Source organism: Sceloporus occidentalis, unplaced genomic scaffold (genome assembly GCF_023333645.1).
Source record: "Sceloporus occidentalis isolate IW3139 unplaced genomic scaffold, rSceOcc1.0.p SCAF_49, whole genome shotgun sequence".
NCBI classification, from domain to species: Eukaryota; Metazoa; Chordata; class Lepidosauria; order Squamata; family Phrynosomatidae; genus Sceloporus; species Sceloporus occidentalis.
In genome coordinates this window covers 3,733,015-3,756,655 of record NW_028317029.1, presented here as the reverse complement: position 1 = coordinate 3,756,655, position 23,641 = coordinate 3,733,015, and the positions used below count along the sequence as shown (strand labels likewise).

The 23,641-nt window shown below is 41.3% G+C and overlaps 1 protein-coding gene across 1 annotated transcript in view; it reads right to left on the bottom strand.

Annotated features, from left to right (window-relative positions):
- The window catches only part of LOC149288925 (putative ATP-dependent RNA helicase DDX10), an 89,282-nt gene extending 83,478 nt beyond the window's left edge, over window positions 1-5,804 (bottom strand). The window contains exons 1-6 of the mRNA XM_089491185.1: window positions 5,583-5,804; window positions 4,762-4,822; window positions 4,183-4,313; window positions 3,016-3,174; window positions 2,255-2,375; window positions 1,454-1,643 (exon numbers count right to left, since the gene is read on the bottom strand). Of these exons, the coding sequence (XP_089347311.1) occupies window positions 1,454-1,643; window positions 2,255-2,375; window positions 3,016-3,174; window positions 4,183-4,313; window positions 4,762-4,822; window positions 5,583-5,804 (884 nt within the window). The remainder of the gene's footprint in view (window positions 1-1,453; window positions 1,644-2,254; window positions 2,376-3,015; window positions 3,175-4,182; window positions 4,314-4,761; window positions 4,823-5,582) is intronic.
- Window positions 5,805-23,641: the final 17,837 nt, after the last annotated feature.

The following is a 23,641-nucleotide window of genomic DNA, read 5'->3' as shown; positions in this document are numbered from 1 at the left end:
ATTTTATTCATAAAGTGCCAGCAGATTCCGTAGCGATAGTAATAACATTAAGCGCCAACATTTAACAATAAAATACATTCTGATAAGCGACTAAGCAGGTGTGGTGAAAATAGATGTCATAGTTACTTTTGCCATTGCATATATACATTTATTACGGGTCACACTTTATCATCAGTTCACACCAAGTCCTCTACATTTCTCAGGTTTCACGCCAAGCTATAGGTTTAAGCAACTTGGCTGAGCCCAGCATGAGGGAAAGAGAATATTCAATGCAGAGCCATTTAGTAGCAGGAATCAATCAGCGGTGCGATGAACGTACCCACTGGTTTCAGCTCAATGCTTGGTAATTGCTAGTTGGAGGGTATAATTGCTCATTTTAATTAATCACCGCGCTATTTAATTTATTAAAGACGCTGAGACACACTTTAGATTAAACTGTCAGTTAAGAGCTCGCGCCCAGCGTTCCAGCCCATGCAGCGCGTGTACGACAAGATAAAGCCGGCAGAGGGGGATGCGTGACAGCTACTCATTTTTCCGCAAAAAAACTTAAAGTATTGCCACATTAATGAAGCCGCCAAGTAATATAAACCACATAAATCATGCTGGCTCCAAATCACCCCTTGATATATTTAGTCCATACAATAGACACCATTCTGTTTCAGAGTATGAAAAAATAATTACATGAAAAGTGTATAAAAAATAAAAATAAATAAAATGGAGCTTTGACTACTAAATCAATATCCATTCACACATAATATCTGGATATCAACCTGCCAATATCACAATATTATTGCAAATACTCTTGCAAAAATAGAACATATTTTTATATACCTGTATACACATACAGAATTCATGAATTCAAGTTGAAGAGCGTCATAACAACAGTAAGATATGGTGTAAATTTCCATATAATAGATTCCTACTCATGCTTTTTTTGCTTAATTAAACTGTCTACAGCCTGCGAATCAGTATAATTTATTAACACACGTTTGGTTTAAAAGAGGGCTGTTTTATCTAACGGGAAAAAATATGTTTCAAAAAGTCCAGAAGAAGCATAAGAAATCATTTATTGGTCTGTTTCTTTCATCCCCTCCCTTACAGAAATTGGCTGCCAAAGAGTGGCAATAATTTAACAACTGGGGAAAGATAAGCTAATGGGGAGATATAATCATCCAAATCATGGAAATAGGAAATCAAGATCGCCGCTCATATTTAAATCTGTTAATACCACTAAACTAGTGTACCCTAGTGTTTAAAATATTTGGGAAGGTAATGGATGCGCTATAAAAACCTAATCACCCAAATTTATGGAATTTGAGCATTATTATATAAGCTAGTATGGCATTCAGGAAGAATATCATTATTATGCCTGAACTACGTTAAGCAGCAATATATTTAAAATAAATATTTCCCTCCACATCAATGCGACAATGACGTTGCAAGAGAAATGCACCTGAACTTTGCCTTTTCATGAACCCAAACGTATTCTGGGTCTTTCAAGCTCAGGCGTGCGAGATCTTTCACCGATTTTGTCTGCGTAGCAGAGAACAGAAGGGTTTGCCGTTTCTTCGGTAGGTTTTCAACAATCGCATTCATGGTGTCTGTAAATCCCAGGTCAAGGATCCGATCTGCCTCATCAAGCACTGTAATAAAAACACAGAGAGAACACTCAGAGGAGGCAATGACATATGTCTCACTTGACTTGCACAGATATTAAATACATCTCACTATAGGGTTGAATACAAAAAGCTTTGTGTTAATGCATTCCATTAAACATTTACAAAAGGAAATAGCCAGATATTATGATTTAAATTTGACTAATAACCCCTTCATGTACGGGCTCACAATGCATTGTTTTTAATGTCCATTGAGGGTTAATATTTCATGACTACTAAAAACAAAAATATTGTGTGTGCTGCTAATTCCTGCACATATTTCCATTCTGAAAAATACATTTTAGGGGTTTCTGGTCCATTGCAAGTAAACAAAAGCTATGTTTCTAGCAAGACAAAACAATTAAAGAGAACCCAATCTTAATATACTTAGAAACATCAAATATTTTCATGATTTAGAGTAAAGTGAAACAAAAACATAAAATTAATTTGACTACACATTCCATTTGATAACTTGCAGCTGGCCTACATTATATACTTAATATAATAAGCATATTTATGATGAGCCTTTAAATCCCCCTGGAGAGTACCATATACCATGAAGCCAGTCCAACTCCTGCCTTAACAAATAAACCCCATACCGAGCATCTGGAGGTTGGACGCATGAAAGAAGGAAGTCTCATCCATGTGTTGCAGAAGCCGACCAGGGGTACAAATCAGTATATTTGTGCGGTGGATGCAAGCAGATTCCTGCTTCAGATCCTGAAAATGCGACGGGGAAGAGATTTTTAGGTTAGGGCAAACCGATATGATCTCCATAGCCGAATCATTTTTTAATACATAACCCTATTTTTATCACGTTGTTTGTATACTGTAACTAACAATAAAGCCAACACAAAGGAGTTAACAAAATAACATTCTTAAAATTGTTGCCTTAAATCGTCAGACTGCATGTGATTTTTCAAAGGTCTACAATGCAGGACCCCTACCAAGATTAACAAAAGGGCAAAGACATCACAATATCGAGCTGTTACTGTCCGACTCCTGACCTGCCTTCTTGGTCACACATTCATTACGGACCTCTCTATTTGATTGATTGCCCTTGGGGGTGGCTTTACTCTTTTTGAGGCTTAGACTCTCATGGTAGGCCGATTGCATATTATATCAGAAAGTTATTTAGTAATCCCCTTTTCATTGTGCGTGTGTTTAAACGATTTAGTGTTTCAGAATGTGTATTATATGTAGAATTATCATTGAGAGTGTAAGAACCCTGAAGCTGAAGGATAACGAGTGCCCAAAATATGATACAGCTAACAAAACCTCCAAGTAGCGCTATAGGTGGAAATCTTATTTGTCCTACCAAACGTATTCCCTCATTTTTGCCAGCTTGAGTATAACAGACCTTTCCACCAATGACGAGTCCAGCAGAGAATTCATGATTCCTTCCAATCTTTCGCAGGACCTCGAAGGTCTGATAAGCCAGTTCACGGGTGGGAGATATGATCAAGACCCCCAAACCATCATCTGCTGTCCACTGCTGGCGGTACAAGCTCTCAAGGGCCTGCAGGAATAATAAAACGTTTGACATGAGGATGCCTATTTCACCGTCACTCAAGCTCATTGCTGTAAACATTAAATATCCTCTCCTTTGTGTACAGTTGATTACAGAACATTTATAAAAAGTAACCCCAGCATCACATTTACAAGAGAGTTATGTTTCTATGATTGTGCAAGGACTGCAGAACAGTTTCTAAGTATAGGACTGTGGGAGATCTGTAGGGGATAAAACGTTGCCATGAATCAGGAGCAGGTTCAGAAAGATTTCTAATGGATGGACACTGATCTGAAATAATGAATGCCTGTTGCCTGTATGCTGAATGTGTGCAGAGCTATCACAGAACTGTTATCTCAATCTACCTGGGCTATAATAACCTGCAGTTCATGGTATTACATTAGAAGCACTCTAGATATGTATTGCTGGGGTTTGCAATTGTAAAATCTATTTTTTATTACAGCACCAATAAAATGAGTTAGTTAAGACAACTACTAACTTATATAGATCTCTGTATGATGCATACTTGCTGCCTAACATTAATGAATTATTTACAAAGAAACTATAACCTAAAAACCTCTGTTTAACCTGATGGAGCGAATCTATAGTTATCTGCACATACACATTAGCAGTGCCTCAGAAAAACTTACTTTACATGGGAACCAGGCCCAAATACTGTCTATAAAACAAACAGAAGTTACAAGTATGACAAACGTGCAGATATGCGGTTATCGAATTGGTCTCGGTAAAATTAAATACGAGATATGGCTAGATGGGGGGGGGGAAATCTTACTGATCCATTAAACACTAATTCATGACCAATCTGGCTCTCCTCACAGGAGAAACTTGCCACAGTCGGCACTTAATAATGCATAGTCGATGTAGCATTTCCGTTTGTCACAACACTTTTACACAATTTACTGTGAAAGTAACCCCCCAAACACTCAGTCCAACTCCTAAGGTTTTTGTTAAGTGACAGAGGGTAAACCCTGCAGCAAACAAGACTCCTTAACTTACTGGAATTAGGAAAGCCAGTGTTTTTCCAGACCCAGTTTTTGCAGCTCCAAGAACATCCTTCCCTTGCAAGGCCAAGCCTATGGTCTGCTTCTGTATCTCTGTAGCCAAGCGGTACTGGCCTTCCATCAAACCTGGACAGTCACGAGGGATAGAAACATTGAAAGTTATCCATTTCTTTCCAGGGAGCAGTTTTCCCGCAATCCCACCGCAATTAGCTTGCCAAATGTGCCCCTTTTACTCACCGAATCTCACAACAGGTGAAACATAGTATTGCATATAAACAAAAACTGGTATTACTGCCCACAAGTATGCTACAACGTAATAGATGGAACCTTTTGAAATATTTACTGATACATATTTAGAGCGGGGTAAGCAAAACGTTGGCATCAATTGACAATATAAGGGCAAGCAGGGGGTAGAGTGTATATTTAAAAAAAGGCTAGTTTTTAACATAAAGAAAACAGCCAATCTAAATTTTAAAATATTGTACCGTTAACATGTAGGCTTAGGTTTAAAAAAAAACAAAAAATACAAAACACAGTGAATTACTCTGTAAACAAAGTAAAATACAGTACCCACCTCTGAGCGTCTTTCTTGACAAAGGGAAATCGGAGAATCTAACTATTTCATTCGCGTTTATCTGAAAAATACAGAAAAATACCCTTAACCATGAACAAAAACATATTTATTCTTCTTAAGTAATTTCCTTGTATCGAACTGAAAGTAAGAATTGATTAACACAATGACGTTAAGAAGGGAGTCTGACCGTGTTCTAGAAACCCTCATTAACCCATTCAGTGCACGTGGAAGGGTTAAACGGCCACTCAAGCCATCACAGGCACTTTATTTCATGATATCTCAAGGGTGTTTGGCCACACATATCTTCTGCTACGTGACATCCTTAACTCCAGCGCTGACATAGATAAAACAGAGAGGACCCCCCTGGGGTGCTGTTCTGGCACCGACTGCTTCTAACAACCAAATCAGTGACTACAAAAAAAGACACAGCTGCAGCTTCTCTACAAAGTGAACCACAATATCCTTTAGATTTCACAACATACACAGTTGCAGCAGTAAAATACCTTTTTAAACATTGCACCAACTAATGTTTATTACAGGGCCACAGACACAGAGTTGATAACAAAAAGTTAAAACACCTTTAATGTTCATCAAAGCCCTTTGTTTTCCTACAATGCCAATCAATCAAAAACAACCGAAAACGTATTGCAATAAGAACATCAATTCAGCTGCTAGGTTGACAACGATTCGTGGTCCTGGAGCAGACGTGACTAAACAGCCATTAAATATTGTATGATTTGGTGTAATATGTATTATGATGCAATGTCTACCAGATGTAGTCTCAGTAACAAATGCTTACGTTAAAAAAGCCAAATCCTCACCTCTGTATAGCGCTGCACCAGACGGTTGATGGTCTCCCTCTCCACCTGCCACTCGGGCTTCCTGTTCTGCTTCCTCTGGGCCTTGCATTTCTCCTTCTTCTTGGTGTATTTCTTCTTCCACCTCTCGAAGTTCTTCACCGGGTCGTTCCTGTTGTTAAACAGCTGCTGCTTCGTCTGCTTCGTCTTCTTCGCCGTCGCCTCGGTCACATTCGGCTCCCCCATATTATTCCACAAACTGCTTTCCTCGAACTCACGCTAGCGACACATGTGTGGGTCGCGCAGAAATGACGTCACCGGAGACCAGCCTAAACTTTATCGACAACGCCAAAACTGACACAACCATCTGCCTGAATCTTGTGTGACGGAACGGAACGTTGCGTTTTTGTGTTATGATCCTCAGAGCCTGTGTTATATCATCATCATTCTCAGAAGTGCCATCCCTTGAAAATTCATTTGATATGACTTTGGAAATTGTTTTTATTCCAGTCCGATATTATACAGTAGACATAAGTTTTACTTTACTGAGAGGGTGGTAGTAAAGTGGAACTGTCACCCAGCAGCAGTGGTAGAGGCTAATACAGTATAGGGAAGTAAACATATTTTATTTCAGCTGCTTGAGCAAAGAGTTGCCTGAGCTTGATAGGAATAGCAGTCCCCTGCAAGTGATGAGTCAAAGGCATGAATGCAAAATCAAGCAGTGCTCCATGTGAATATATATATATATATACATATATATACACACTATATAATGACGCAGGAGACAGGCCTACCACATGCAAATCCTTTGACCAATGTCTTTTATAAGGATACCCTACAAACTTCCCTCTGTAAGAGCCCAAATCCCTCTTTCCTCGCCCGATGCCCCCACAGGAAATATGTTTTACATTTTTTTTTTCCTCACATAAAAAAAAAGATATATTTTTTACCCACCTAAAATTAACCCTTCTGGGTTTGTATTATTTTACATTTACCAACAATAAACTGCAGCTGCCGCACTTTTGACCATTCTTCTAATTTACTCAAGTCGTTTACCATTTGAGTTGTTCTACCCAGAAGGTGGAGCAGAATGAGGGGAGATGGATTACTCCGCCTCTACCTCTCTTCTGGCTATAGGGGATTGGAGGGATGATAGATTAGGGGGTGGGACATGTTGTCACTACACCTATATAATCCCAGCAATCCCCACACACTGTGCTTCCTTGTTAAGCTTTGTACATGTGTGTTACCTGCTCTGAGTAGCTGTGTCCTGGCCCTGGAATTGTTACCCTGTCTCTGAATGTGCCCTGCCCTGCCCCTGCCCTGCCCCTGATTGATAGCTGCCTTCCTTGACCTTTGGCTGTGACCTGTTTCTGATTGACCTCTGCCTGCCCTGACCTTTGGACTGTGTCCCTGACTTCTCTCTTTGAATTTGCCCCTTTGTTCTGTTGCTTGGACTTTCCTCTCTGCTTCCTGCACTACGTTCCGCAAGCAACCCTGACAAAACAAGTAAGCCAACTATGGAGCATGCGGGACTGGCTAAAGCCCTAGTCGCCCTCATGCAGCAACTGGTTACCATGGTGCAAAGCCTGCAGGATTTGCAAGAGAGCCAACGGCAACTGCAAACACAACTACTGGTTCTACAGGGGGCTGGCCCCTCTCCGCAGCCGGGGCCGCCAGCACCTGTTCCAGAACCCCAGGTAGAGAGGGCCGCGGCATCCCCAGAACCCCATGTGCGACTACCGGCAACGTTTAATGGGGATCGTAGTAAATACCGGACCTTCATCATCTCCTGTGAACTACTGTTTGCATTGAAGCCACGGACTATGTTAAAGTCAGGACCGCCATATCATTCCTGGCAGATGGACCCATGAGCTGGGCCCATCACCTACTTCATACCCAGCATCCGTCTTTGGACTCGTGGACAGTATTTCGCCTTGCTATGGATGAACTATATGAGGATCCGTACAAAAAAGCCAACGCAGAATGCGCCCTTCACAGCCCCCGGCAGGGCTGCAGGCCAGTGGTAGACTACGTTGTGGAGTTCCGTTGCCTAGCGGTGGAGACAGACTGGAATGAACCGGCCTTGTTGTATCACTTCAGGCTCGGGTTAGCAGAATCCCTCAAGGATGCGTTGGCCCGGGTTGAAACTCCTTCCTCCCTGGAATCGATGATCAACACAGTAATCCAGATGGATCGGAGACTCAGCGAACGCCGCATGGAACGCAGGCAATTACCCGCCACACGTCCGGGCTTCACCAACCGTCCTACTAATCCCCCACGTGCGTCCGTTTCTCTGCCCTCTTCGTTGACAACAGAAAACGAGGAACCCGTGCAGATCGGCCTGGCCAGAGGCCCCTTGGCTAAAACTGAACGCGCACGACGCACTGAGAAAGGCTTGTGTATGCACTGTGGCGAGGCTGGGCATTGGGTCCGTGACTGCCCCACCGCATTCCCGAGAGGTAAGAGCACTAAGAAATGTACCCCTCTGACTTCTGGCACTAAGATCTATCACCTCTCTGTTCCGGTGTCATTACAGTGGGGCGATAAGAAGGTTCAACGCCACCTTGGATTCCAGAGCCACCGACAGCTTCCTGGATCTCTCCTTGGCACATGTCCCTACCCGCACTAAGGATCAAACTTTGCCGGTCCAACTGGTTGACTGAAGTCCCATAACCTCTGCACCTGTCACCACCCTTTCACATACCTATGATATATTCTACATAACATCAAAAGGTGGGGTTCTTTAAACTCCTATAGGACATAAATGGGGCTATTATCCATATGATATGGAAAGAAAATGTACACAAGGAAAAAATGCCTTTCCCCCTTTCTCACTGCCTCTCCCCCCGCCCCTTCTCACTATCTACCCCCTCTCCCTACTTACTTACCTTGTTGCCAGAGTCCTGCGGTGGGAGCGGGAGGCGTCCGTCTTCAAAGCTGAGCTATTAAAGTAGTGCCGGCCAGCGGCATAAGCACGCGTCGGCCGTTTAGATTAGATTTCCAGCAATCTGATGGCCACATAGTGATGGAAGCAGCGTGAGGAGTGAAAGCTCCGTGCGAGGGGGCTGAGCTTTCACCCCTCACGCTGACGCCGTGAAATGACCTCAAGAGAGCCGTTCACACCAGACACTTAGGAATATGGCTGAACTAAAGCTGAATGGTCTAAAATTCCTCTTGAAAGTTGTGCAGGTCTGATGCATGCAGGACGTTCGACTGGTTTGCAGAAATTCAGGTCATTCCAAAGCGCTCATTTACTTTTACTTTTACTCTCCACCGTGATATTTTTTTAATGATATTTGCAGAACGAGTGCTGCCACTAGAAGGCAGTAAATGCCAATAGGAGACATGATTTAGGCAGTGAACAATTTTTACACAACAAATAAATCAAAGGTAGTTGCTTGTCTGTGCCGGGAAAAAAAACATACTGCTGGGAGAAACATAAACAGTGTATTAACAGAGCTAAAAATAAAGAACAACAAATAATACAACCAAAGTAACCAGTGTGTAAAAAAAACTAAATATGTCCACTCCTGCCATCATATGCACTTTAATCTGTGAAATCATTAATACAATAGAAATAATCCAAGTAGACTGTGACCACATGAAGCCTGCTGGACACCATGTTGTTTCGTTGGTCTGGTTGTACAGTACTTGTTTCTTATAGAGGTCCAGCAGGGCCGTCTTTATAGCAGTTGCCTCACCTTACCTTAGGGGCCCAATGCAGCCTTTTCTTTTTTTAGGGGCCATAGTTTAGTGGAGGTCTGTATGTCTACCAGCACAAACCCATGCTAACGCACGCTCCTGCGCACCCAGTGGCCCTTCTATTGGATAAAGCCAGGATATGATGTCATATGTCTGGCCAGCACAAACTTACTAGAGGTCTGTGCTGTTAGCTGGTTAGGGGGTAGAGGAGGGATGAGACACAGGGTGAAGGGCTGCTTGGGCGAGGATCATTTTTGTGCAAATTTCTTAAATATGTGATAAAATTTATAAATGCCTCGGGTTGATCCTCATAGCCAACAGCTCCAGGGGTGTGACGCCTCAAAAAAATAACAAGACAAGCAAATATTCGCTAGATAAAGTATAAAAGGTTCCGCTTCATTGGAACATTTCTCACTGGTATTGTAAGATTCAGCCATTTGTAACATGATACGGCAGCTTTCACATGGAGCGCAACATAGAAGAGCCACAGCCTCAATTATTTTTAAGAGAAATATATATATATATACTGTATATATAAACACACTATATGTACAAAAGTATTGGGACACACCTCTTGAATTGTGGGACGCGCAGTACTGCGACAGGGCGCCCGGTACTGCGATAGGACGCACTGTGACAGGATGGGCGGTACTGTGACAGGAAGCGCGGCACTGTGGTAGGACGGGCAGTACTGTGATAGGATGCCAGCTTTGCAATAAGTCATTTCATGAAATGTCATCCCTGCTAGATATTCCACTTCAACTGTAATGGTATTATTGGAAATCATTAGCGTTTAGAAACAGCAGTTACTCGAAGCCACGAAGCGTAAAACCACATAAAGTCACAGAGTCATGCTGAGTCGCATGGTGCGTAAAAGTCATCAACACTCTGCTGATTCCATACTCAAAACTTCCACTGGCACAAAAACTGTGCAGCCACATGCAAGCCTCACATCACCAACAACAATGCCAAGTGTCGGATCGAGGGGTGTGAAGCATGCCGGCACTGGACTCTGGAGCAGTGGAAACACGTTCTGTGGAATGACGGATCGCGCTTCTCTGTTTGGCAGTCTGATGGTCGAGTCTGGGTTTGGCGCATGTACAAACGGAGATTGGGAGCCGGGCCTTTTCTTCCAGCATCAGTGTCAGACCTCACAAATGTTCTACTGGATGAATGGGCAAAAATTCCCACGGAAACACCCCAACATTTTTTCATATTAAAATACAGAAGGATTAGGGCTACTCACTTTAGCATGCATTATCATACCTGGGAACTCTCCGGGTGAAGCACCGCTTCTCCGTTTTTCCTGGTCAACACCCGAATCCTCTGCGTCGCGGGAGTGGGGTCTTGACAACCCCCCCCCGCCCGTTTGCCTTTTAAATGGGGGTGTTTCCCGCCGGATGTCAGCGGGCAGTCCTGGCCGCATCCCACAAAGGAAGGCACCGGAGTGAAGAACTTCCCAGATATGTGCATTATTCTATAGAAGGGCCATTAGGGATAGTGTACTCACCCTTTAAATTACCCAATACTAATTCCTACAATCATTTCATACACACAATCGATTTTCACAATGTTTGTTGGCAATAGTTTGGACTCCACAGTGTTTATTCACCTAATTAATTAGACTTTAATCAGAACACTATGATATTACACAGCAAACATTAAGGAGACCTTAAAGAAACCTCACTGATTTAACTATACATTATACAGGGCCAGCCAAGCTCTTCCTTCAGCAGAAGCTCTCTGGGGTTGGCCCTCCATAACGTATAGTGAAGTCAAGTTGCTGAAACACAGCTCGTTATTAAGTGAATATACCCCAAAGTTCGTATTAGTTCTGTATGCTCTCTTTTTGTCTCCACAGAATGTGCTGGCCCTGTATGAATTAAAATGTAATGTAACGTAACTATATATTCAAACATTAAGAGTAGAAGAGACACATAAAGCTCAGTTAGTATCCAGAATAATACGGTGTAATTAAATGTATAGTAAATATGCGGCTAGCGTGTGGTGTCTGATTACAGCCAGGGCGACACTTTGACCAACATTTACTTTTCATGTTTACCCTTAGTGTTATAAAACACGCTGTTTATTCGCTGGGTGCGGATCATAGATTTCCAGCAAACAGACTGGGCTACGACTTCACTGACAGTAATTATTACACTGCTGATAAACACACATTAGCGACAGGTGCGGATCTTTCCTCCCCAAAGTGTCACTAAACTTTATGAACTTTTAATAATTCCATACCTGACAACACCCTCAAATTCACCAGGAGTGTCTAGTGGCTAATCTTCTAGTTGGGGGCACTCCTGGTAAGAGCTGAAGGCTTAAGATGCACTTTGGCCAAATCAGAAACTATGCATGATGCACAAAAACATTGATGGAAAATGCTGTGATGTCATAACACTTGTGTAATGTGGGTAGAATGTGATGGCAACTACATGATGTAGTCTCGTGTGGCACAACGTATGATATCGTACTACGACATATTGGAATTTTAGTGCTTGCCTACAGATTAAATAGCTGTGGAAAATGAATGTACACGTCGGCAGCCATAACTGTTAACAATGCCAGATGTCACCACTCTTTTTAACCCCTTCAATCCCAGGGGGTTTTGGTACCTCAAGTCCCGGAGCAATTTTGCCATTTTTGCGCTTTGTCGGTTCAGTGATGATTCTCTTTTCCTGTGAATAGTGCACCCATGTAAACTATATGTTGTTTTTTCAAGGAGAGATAGAGCTTTCTTTTGATACCATAGTTGGATGATTAGCTGAGAATTTAGAATGAGAAATTTAGTAAAAACTAGCGAAAATTAGAAAAAAACACCTAATTTTTTTTACATTTTCCCTCTGAATCCTCACAAAATTAGGTAAAGTGACAGAAAATTCCATCCAAATTTAGGTGTCCTGATTTCAGAAATACCTAATTTATATAGATTTTCCATGCTTTGTCCCTGCCGCTTCAAGAAGGGCTAGACGTACCAGTATGTCCATAGGGGTTTCCATGGTCCTAGACGTATATCAGTTGAACACAGCTCCTGGATAATCTCTGTGCTGGGGCATCTACGCAGGGCAAGTCCATTTCAGGATGGGTTGATCCCTGAGGTCAAGGTGGTTTTACCAATTCAAGGGTCAGTCTAAAAATCAAAGGTGCATGGTCAGCATTCAGGCAAAAGGTCAGAAATACTGTGAAGAATCAGGAGCCCTGAGATGCCAAACCAGTGCGTAACGAATGAGTCAAATAGGGAAGTAACAAGCCGGGAGTTACAGATGGAACACAATACAAACCACAAATGGTAAGACCAGGTAGAGAAAAAGAACAACATAACAAAGGCAGGGGAGGATGATATGGTTGTTCTCCGCCTATGAGGTTCTTGTTCTAATCCCCTGAGATATTTTGTAAAAATATATCCTTCGACTAAAAGAGTAAATGCTGATCACGGGAACGGCGTTAACAACTGCTTGGGCAATGGAATATTTTCTGAAGAATCATTGATAACTTTGGTCAATTGGCAATACGTTATCTGAATAGGCATTTGGTGACTGCAAATATAATGTCAGAGACGGAAAATGGCAATCTGAAAAGCTTAAACATGTAGCATTAAAATAGAAAAGGTTTTCAGTGGTGGGTACTGTTAGCTAACATGAAACTTAAATAGGTCTTGATGACTTGCCAATGGCATTTTAATCCCTAAGTGTATATTTTAAAATGAGCGTTTGAGCCAATTTTGCATGTAAATTATGGCCAGCTTTTCTTCCTTTACAGGGAGTAGAAATTGAGGTATCTCTCACATTTCCTCTACTCAGTCTAGCTCAATGACAGCAGGTAGCAGGTACTTAAGCACCTGATTGCACGTGCGCAAGATTGTTCCCATTAATGTCTAAGGGAATTTGACTAGCAAGCTACAAGTCTGACTCCCGCAAGGTCGTGAGTCATAATTCCAAGTCTAGGTAACAACACGAAGCATGTAAGTAGCAAGCGAGACGTTCCTCAACCCCCGGCGATGCGCATTCCGCCTGCAGGCAGGTTCTGAGAAATCCAAAAAATGCACTCTCAAAGTACAGGCAGTGAGAGTATCTAAGACGCAAAAACAATTATATGGCCAGGCTGTTTGTATTATGAATTAACGGCAGTCTAACCTGAATTTGACAATGAAAACATTTTAAGGCATTCGTGCGTGGAACTATTTTTTCTCTGCATGATAGCCGTCTGTTTAGATCTGCTTCCTCTTCCTTACTGTTTACTTTCTTTGATGACCCTAAAGGGTGTTATGTAGTTGTAGTTTGCTCTAATTTCTGCCAACCGAGTCCACCTGTGCTTCCTATAAACACTGTATTAAGCAGTTACGCCCCAGAAAACCCTTTTAAATATTTCTGTGTAGGTGTCACCCAAGCGAAATCGTGATAACCTCTCCTCTGGCTTTTACTTGAGTCTTTTCTACTTGCGTCTATGACAACTGTCCGTTCATTGTATTGTTTCCTGGATTTCAATATGTTATTGCCCAGCATCCAACATCTTACTGTGAGCTTAACGCTAGGGCACCTTTTCTATACTGTAGTTATAATACAGTGTAAATACCCGTGCCAGTTGGTATTTGGTGCCAAAAATTATCCTAATGACGTATATCAACTTCAAAGGGGGCACAACGGTACACCAAGAAGAAATAGGGGCTTAAGCTTTAGGGCCCCTACATCTAACGGGCTGAAGGAACCTATGGCACAAACATAGCAGATATTTGTTTCACATGTTTGCTATAAAATATCTGGATCCATAAAGCAAACAGAGATGATGTTTACATATTCATTAGATTTCTGCAAAAATGGCAGCACTTCTGGTGATATCCTCCGATGGCGGACATTCACAGAGAGGTCATGCCTGTGGAGATGCGGACGAAGAAAGAAGACAGAAGAACAAGAAGATGTTACAGAACGAGCGGACCTTTCAATACCATCAGACCCGTTCTGGAATGTATTAACGTAGTGAAAATTAAATTTGACACTTCTTTAAGCTCCTAGCATGGAGCTTGCAGTTAGGGAAAGTCGCTCTTAATTAACAATAGAGGGAGGAGAGAAAAGAGGGAAGAGAAAAAAGAAGGAAATCCCTTAATCCCTCAAACACCACTCTAATTATCAATTATATTTATATTCTGTCTAATCCAGTGTAGTTTTGATCCTATTAATTCTTCTTTATTGGTGCCTGTAGATTCAATAATATTCATCAGAGATATTTTATATTATATGAACCCAAGATTAGTCCAGGAGGTTGTTATACAGATCCATACTTAATCTTAATAAATTAGATTCTTCCTATAAAAGGAACTAATGTGTAATTATATGAACTCCAGTGCAGTATAATAATACATAGTGATTCTATTAAGTATTTAATGGTTTTGCCCACGTAGTATAGAAAATATAATAAAAAAGGCAAATCCCCCTCCTTATAAATGATTTCTTACTAATTAAGTCATATAATAAATAGTATCAATACCATATCTCTTTTTAAACCAATTTTGTAACTTTTCCAGTGATTCAAAAATTATTGTGGAGCCCTCGTATGAAACAACTCATTTTGCATATCTGATGTGATCATTTTGTGTTTTTGTAATCTGTGAATTATTTCCACTATATTGTCATTTAACTTTTGTCCAAAAATGAACATATTTGTAGAGATTATTCCTTTGTCGAATTGCTGTTAATCTTCTCTGCTATCCCTCTTATTCTTAAATGAATCCTTCAACCTCTCTTCAACATGAGTCTGATTTAATTCTAGTTCCTTTATTTTCATCTGTAGTTTATTGATTGCCTCTTCCGCTTGAGTAAGGTTTAGTTGAATCCTATCTATTCTGTACAGTTTTTGCTCCAATAGTTTCATCTCTGAGATAATTTATTTTGTGTTACGTTGTATTTGTTTTTTGATTTGATCAAATTGTAGATCTAAACATTTCTTTAGAAACTCTGCCGTAATTGTTTGTTAATCTTTGTCTATTTGTGTTTTTCTACTCTCCAGGTCTACTTGGAGATTCCAACATCTCCTGAGAAGAATCCGTAGTCGCTAGTTCTGTTGCTAGTGAAGATGGATGCCATTTTTTTCCTTTTTTCTCACCATTTTTCATAAAGTTGCTTCAGATGCCAGAAATGTTTATGGCTATTGGTCTTAAATCTGGGTCTCTGAGATTAATCTAAGTAAATATGTAAATGATCCGTTCTTGTTTGTTTTAGAGTTCTAGACAAGTCATTCTCTCCTTGAGCAGAATTAGGCCTCTTTATATTCGCAAATTGGAAAATGTTTTAAAAACTTTAATCTCACAGATAAGTTCTTTCAGACCTAATAAATACGCATTGTGAGTTGGCTCAGCACTTCACACAGGTCCTTAAAATAGATTTTAATTGCTTAATTGCAGATATTTCTAGAGTAGCCACCATTATGTATCACGTTGTGAAAATAGGCAATTATATAGTTGATAAATTCAAACAGCCTGTATTAAGTCATCTTTGCTAATTATTGTATGTGTTGTTAAGTATACTAGTGGAAGGATAGTCCGGAACAATAAGTTCAACTCTAATCAAATTGTATCCCCCTTGAGTAGATTGAATTGATTAATTGATTGATTAATTGATTGAATAAAGACAGGCGCTTCTGAGTTAGCCACAATTAGGTGTTGTCACTCCATTTAAATCCTTTAGATTAGAATTAGTTGTATAGTTAATAATTCAAAAGAAAGGATAACATTCTAATTCTATAATAAACAAAGATCTTTATCCACTCTTCACTATATATTAAACTGTCCGGAACTAGACAAACAGTGGCAAACAGTAAGATATATAACTGCTGTAATAGCAAAACTATCCAGAATCCAAAGTGTGCCTCCCATGCCCACTTCCTGACACCATATAATTCAAGTAAAGAGACATTATTGGAGGCCTGTACTGGGAAGTTCCCAGGTAATTGAAAAGAAGCCCCCTGTATCCTAAAAGTGTGTAGCGCCTTTTAATGAAGTCTATGGAGGCTGTGCTGAGCCATTATAACCTCACCGTTGTTCTGTGGGACACTGAGGGGCTTGACTGCCCAAGAAGGAGATCTGCCCCCTGGTTTTGTACCAGGGGGACTGCAGCTCAAGGCCTGGGCCTAGTCGACCTAGGCCTGCATACCTCATCAATTTTTCCACCACAATGTTATGGACATACCTGGGAACGCTCCGGATTTGACCCAGAGATTGCCTGGTGAAGCAACGGTTCTCCGGGTCAAGACCCAAATCCTCTGGGTCGAGGGAGCCGGGTCTTGACACGCCCTTCTCCCTGCCCATTTTGCCTTTAAATGGGGGTGTTTCCTGCTGCCGTCAGCGGGAACGCCCCTGACGTCAGCGGGAACTCCCACTGACATCAGCGGGAACGCCCCCAACATCAGGGGGACCTCCCACTGACATCAGTGGGCAGTCCTGGCCGGGTCCCGCAAGGGAATGCTCCGGGTACCCGGAGCCCAGAAGTTCCCAGGTATGGTTATGGGGGTCTGGGACACCACCCTCTACTGATGTATTTTTTAATGTAACAAAACATAAATGAATAGGTGTTAGTTGGAGAGAATAATCTTCTGCCCTAAATGTGTATTATTTATGTACAGTGTATGCTAATATAAAGTGTACCTGTCATTGGGAAGAAACACTCATTAATCAGTAAATAATAAACTGTGTTTTTGTTTTGTTAACTTTTGCTTTTAATGGCTGTTTTTTAGATGGTATAATTACTCATCCTTTGCGACTTGGTAAAGTAATTGAGAACAATGCAAAGAAAAAAGAATAACTTGTCTCGTGACCTTTCAGAACAATAAATACACATTGGAGATCTGTTGGAAACGCACATTAGGATGCTGAAAACTAATGAGTACGGAAATATAGGTCAGGCATATGGACGTCTCTTTGTTATTATTTTACTCCGTCTTCTGCCACTTGCTAACTAGGTCACCGTTCATTAGTGAATGTGAAGGTTATTCATGAACCTCCAAGACAGACGGTGTCTGAATTAAGCTATACGAGTTATTTGTTATGCTCGTAATACCAGCATTTTATCGTGGAAAACTATTTTGAAGATCTAAATCAACTTCCCAGTTAAATCTCCATGCTATTTACTAATGGGAGTTGGGTGCGTACAATATTACAGTCACCGACCCGCTGAGTGCCAGAGCCTGAATCACATTGCAGTTAAAGGTGTTCTGTCTCCGAGAGAGCCATGCGATGCTCAACAACCTTGACAATCATTTTAGAGTTGGAAGGGATGCAGTCAAAGTTCATCAATGTCTTTCCCTGTTCATGTGTGCTCCTCCCATGCTCCCTTCTCCATATAGATATTTATGTGTGCTCCTCCCATGCTCCCTTCTCCATATAGATATTTATGTGTGCTCCTCCCATGCTCCCTTCTCCATATAGATATTTATGTGTGCTCCTCCCATGCTCCCTTCTCCATATAGATATTTATGTGTGCTCCTCCCATGCTCCCTTCTCCATATAGATATTTATGTGTGCTCCTCCCATGCTCCCTTCTCCATATAGATATTTATGTGTGCTCCTCCCATGCTCCCTTCTCCATATAGATATTTATGTGTGCTCCTCCCATGCTCCCTTCTCCATATAGATATTTATGTGTGCTCCTCCCATGCTCCCTTCTCCATATAGATATTTATGAGTGCTCCTCCCATGCATCCTTCCCCATATACATATTGTTGTTCGTTGCCATGTATTGCACTTCGTTGTGTAAGGCACATGGTTCCTAAGCCTAAAGGATGGGGAGTAATGGCCCAAAATCAGGTGATCTGCAGGGCAAAGGGGTGCAATTGTCCCCTAGACCGCTATCATTTAACCCCTTTGGGCCTCTATGAAAAATCTGTGTGTTTTGTGGGCATTAATTGTAATTTCATATATTGCAACCAGAAGATTAAGTAGAATTTACACCCCGACTAGATCTTTTCTGTGCTCCATGCAAATCTTTTTGTAAAGTGAATGTTATACAGGGTAAAATAATGTGCATTGGCTGCCAAATCTGCATGGAGCTGTTATATTCCCAGATGATTGATTTATTTTTTGAAAATCACTCCTTTGTTCACCCTTCTCCTGAATGCTAGGGTGCAAGCTCAGTCTATACATTACACATTCCAGCAGTTTCACTATATACGGTATTTCTATCTGTGTAATCATTTCAAGTTTTAATGTTGTTGTCAATGTGGTTTGTTAACATTTTTTTTTTTGTAAATCATAAACCTTCAGTTTTTGCAGTCGGGGGTCAGAATGGAATGTAAAATGGGCCTTGGTGCTTTAAGGCCAGTAGCCCACAGATCACACACATGCTATAATTGTATAATTGTACATCAGTCTAGATATAAAAGAGTAGCACGTGGCCATGTCTACCCAGCAGTTGGCCCCACACTACATTATTGCTTCCGCTGCCTGGAATCAGCATAGGCCGAATAACAGCAAACAGGCTGGAGAACAGGTAGCAGGACCACAGGGATAATCCAAACATCAGGGTCAGGTCATTCCAGGAGGTCAGCAACGGAGATCAAACAGCCAAGGCGTAGTGAAAGCAATCAACAATGGGTGATCCAAACGAAGGGGAGTGGGTACAGCCAGGAACATGGGTAGCGGGAAGGGGCAGGTAAAGGTAAGGTAAGGACAGGTAAATGGCAGGTAACAGAGCACCTGTCTGCAGTGTAGTGATAGTTTCTGGGCGTGCTCTGCCCTTAATTAGGTTGTGGCGCCTGTAAGATGCCCCCATGGGTGGCCGAGTGCCGAGACTGTGGCAAAGCCAAGGGCAGCCTGTAGAGAAGAGGACCAGGACAGCTGGGCCTGAAGCCTCCCTCCACGCAGCCAGGGACATTCCGCGTGTAGCGGGCATAGAAACACCTGCCGTGGAGGTAAGTTTCGGCCCTGACATTTAATATTATTATAATTATTGTTATTATTATTTTTATACTGCCAACTTATTCCAACGTATTGTACAATGACAATTTACACATATGTGGGTTCAGTGTCGGGTCCTCAAGATAAAGAGTATCTCTGATTAAATTTAACACATAATTATCCTAAAGCAACATGTTTCAAGGCCTCCAATATCTCTCCATACATTCTTTCCACCTGATCCCTCGTGTAGACCTAAAGAGAAACAACACAGTATTTTATTTTATGTAAAAGTGGTAGAAGAAAAGTAGTTAATCAGAAGAGCAAATGAATGGGACTCATATCTGGGGACGTCTATAGCTTTGGCGACCTGCAAGTGAGGACTGGAGCTAGCTGTATATATATATGACAGATATTAGACGGGTAGGAAGTGGGCAAATAGTAGACTTGAGTGGATGGAACTGAAATGAAAGGAAGTGCAGAGGAGCAAATGCTGCTCTCCTGCCTAAAAATTGAAGCTAATAATCTTGAGCATCGGAGAAGCAGCTCTCCACCCAGATGGCTCTTGGTAAAACCCAGCAAGTTTATGGGCATGTCTTGTGTCTGCTTACGAAACAGTTCCAATTCTCCAAACTGACTGTAGTCACATGGTTCGAATTTCCAAAACATATAAGGTAAATTACCACATTTCTAAAGGTTTTTGCTCCTCCAAAACTAACCCAACACCCATGGCAACTACCAGCAGCGTAATGTTAATAAATGTATCAAACCATTCACAAATGTAAAGGACAATATCCCAAATACATTATTATGTATGATTTTATTTTTATGAAGGGGGACGCTCATGCTGGCTTGACGGTAGGTGAAGCCCGATCTAGCTAAACCCTCTCGATATGACCTTGAGGCGGTGGCATTACATTCAATCAATGGTGACTCCATGCCTGGCTCGGCTTGTACAGCTCTTCGGTTAAGAATAATTCTGCAACAAAAACTCCATAATTTAGCAAATTACCAAGAGTGTTAATTGTGTGTAATTGGTTAGGAGAATATGCCAAAATTAATTCATTATACCACTACCGGCTATAAAAAGAGGCCTTCAACAATTTGGGAAGTGTGGCAATGAGATTTTTTTTCTGATGTATTCATTTGACTTTTATTATTTCAATTAAATTAAGTTTTATATAAATTTGTACTGAATTAGGTACGATTGTATCTTTTCTACCAAAGTAATAATGAGTGTCAGCTACCCAGGAGCATTATTTTTTTTATAGCGCGTGACATGTTAATAACAACTCATACTGTCATTATTATCATTATAAATTTAACATATTTTACAGTAAAATAACTACAACTAGAACACAGAAAACATGGCAATTTTGTATAAATGTATTTTTCTTTTCTACTCATCCATATGCCTGATTTTTTTTTATAAAGAAACAAACAAATAATAATAATTGTGATTTTGCTGGTGACAATGTAAAATACATACAATGTAAAAAAAAAAGTTAAAAAAGATACCAAAAAAATAAAAAACATACAAAATGAAATACTACATCCCTGATTGGTATTCTATTTCTAATGTTGGTATGTTAAAAGGCTGGTAGTTCCATTTATCCACATCATTATTCCCAAAGCGTGTCTTTAGGCAACGCGCCAGGCATGCAACACCTTTTATAGGTGTCAAAGGAGGAGAGAATATTACAAACGAAATATTGTGTGGCTTTCTCGCGAAAAAACATTCCAGGAAATAGTTAATTATAACTAAATGAAATAATAACTTTATTAAGTTATAAAACTTTATTTATGAGGTCAAGAGAAGTGTGTGTCTTTGCATTCGTATCTGACACGTGCTGAAGCTAAGTTACTTAGCTCCTTTTCATGATGTAATAATATGTACCATCGGGCATGCAAACCAAGTATGATATTTACTTCCAAACTATATTACACTGAAGTAAAATAAGTAAACAGATAATAAGTACGCAGAGGAAGGTAAAAAGTGTAAGTGTGTGTGTTAAAGTGAGTGTGTATGTGTAAGAGTGTATATGTGTTAGTGTGAGCATGTGTGTAAGTATGTGTGTGTGGACTAGTGCATGTATTAGTTACCAAGGGACGGGGTAAAGCCCTGCTCCATGACCCAAGAAGTGCCAGTTCTCACCTGAAAGTACCACCACTGAAACTTACAGTTTTTAATTTAATATCAGTCAATAGGGTGATATGACCAAGACTGTGATATTTAGAAGTGCATCTGAGGCAGAGGGGGCAATGTGTCATCTGCAGTCATAAAAAGGAAACCAGACGTATACCTCCTCCTTCTTGTATCCTCTGTCCCATGCACACATATGATTTGAGAACACATACTCATCCTGTGTCACCTTAAGCCGTCACGGTTAATGGCGCCATTTGGAATATTATATATTATATTTATTTACAGAGCACCATCAAATTCTGTACTGCCTCTCCAACGGGTACAGTGAATGTTAACAATAAAATAAGACAGAAGCAGAAGAAGAGATGTATAGAATAGTAGAGCATAGGTCAACGTAGGAACATGTATGGTATGGTCCATCCAAGGGAAAGTCAATAAAGGAGTAAAGAGTTTATTGATGGAAGTGACATCCAGAAACAGAGATGAGGTCTGTGATTTTAGTCCATGAGTCTACTTACCTACTACTAACAATCTACTATCAAGACCTAATTTGCCCGTCTACCATCCCCACTGCCATAAGCCAGAATTCCATGGCATGTTCTACCAAATGAGCTTATGAGGCTGATACCAGGTACGTCGACTGTGAACACAGAGAAGAAGAGAAACTGGTAACCCCATTGACAATATCTTAAAATAGAAGGATGTGTTGCCTTTTTCTGGTTCCACACAAAGAGTAATGCTTTGGAAAGGTTGTTTTTGTTGGGCATGAATCGAATTACTTCTGTAACTTTTGTTTTATCCCGTGGACATCCCCCTCCCGTGTAACCCTTGTACATTTAAATACGGAGTAGGTTTACATCATTAAAAGAAGATGCTATGCATTCCACGTTACTCATCAAAGGATTAAAGGATTTGTATCGCTAGCTGTGGGATTGGTTTACAAACCATTATGACATTTTCCTTTTAATTGACAGGGAAAAGGTGAAAGGCGACTAAAGCATCATTGGTCTTGTACGGTAACCATGCAATTTTAACAGTTTAATGGCTGTTTACACCTTTAAGTCTTTATACAGTCCCTGCGTATTATATTACCCTGTTTTTCCAGAGACCTGTTATACTTTTTAATATAGTGCTTTTGCTGTTGTACGTGTCGATCACAATAAAAGTTATTTCACAAACAAGCCTTATTGCAACTGCCCTGCCCTACAGTTACCTGCCACAGTTTGTATGATTTTATTTTCTGTTGGCAAGTAATGTCCATTAAATACTATGGATTTCATCTTCAAGGTGGTGTTAATGTGGCTACTACAAGGTCTGGGCCGGCCATCGGTCGGCTCCGGATAAACACTTGATGTGCTGCTGGAGGCGCGGTGTGTGGCTGACGGCTGGATATGCAGGACGCGCATGCTACATGACTGAAAAATGTAATGTTTTATCCAGCCGTTGGCCACTCTCACTTCATCAGGCAGTCACCGGCCCTAAAGTGCCAGGGTTTCCTCGTAATCGCCACTCCGGCCCTGTCTGCTACTGCTGTGAGAGTCAGCCTTCGGTTCTATAAGTGCCTTCAGTGAAATGATTTAAGGAAGCCACATCTCACCTGGAATAAGAGACACAGCACTCATTTCTTTATTTGTTAACTTTTTTGCACTAAAACATTATCAATGTGCAATAAATCATGAATCTATGAAAGAAAGGGTACAGAATCAGGCAAATCCCTTTAATAAAAAAAACAAAAACAACAAACAAAGCACCGCACCCAAAGAGACCGTACGAGAGACTATGAATCATTTCGTGTTTATTTATTCATATTTAGTGTACATGTAATACACAGCGCGTAAAGCGCCGGCACACCGGAGACACAGACAGACCGGCTCTCGCAGTCACATCCACGTTCCCTTTGGGACTGCCAGGCGTTACAATGCATCAGCGGCACTGTAGGCGAGAAACACACCCGCCCACGGCGTTGATTGGATGCTTCCGCTTCTCGGGGTTCCGCGCTGCACGTTGATTGGCTGAGTGTTCGGGCACTCAGTGGGTGTGTTCCGTTCCAGGTGGCAGGTGGCTGAGTGCAGGCAGGGACATTATACAAGCCGAGGTGCAGCGATCTCACAGACTGACCGCGGGACTGTGTCATCAGCCACAGGGGCCCCTGCCGGACTAATGCTAGCCTGATTACTACACGCACGGGAAGGGTCCGTGTTCTCCCCGCGAGGAAGATGACTGATCCGGGAACCGGCAGGCTGGACCTGAGCTTCCTAGATGAGGAGGAAGCCGGCAGGATCCTGGATGTACTGGAGAGGGATGAGCAGCTAAGGAAGGCTGAGAGGGAGAGAGTCAGGTAAGAGGGCA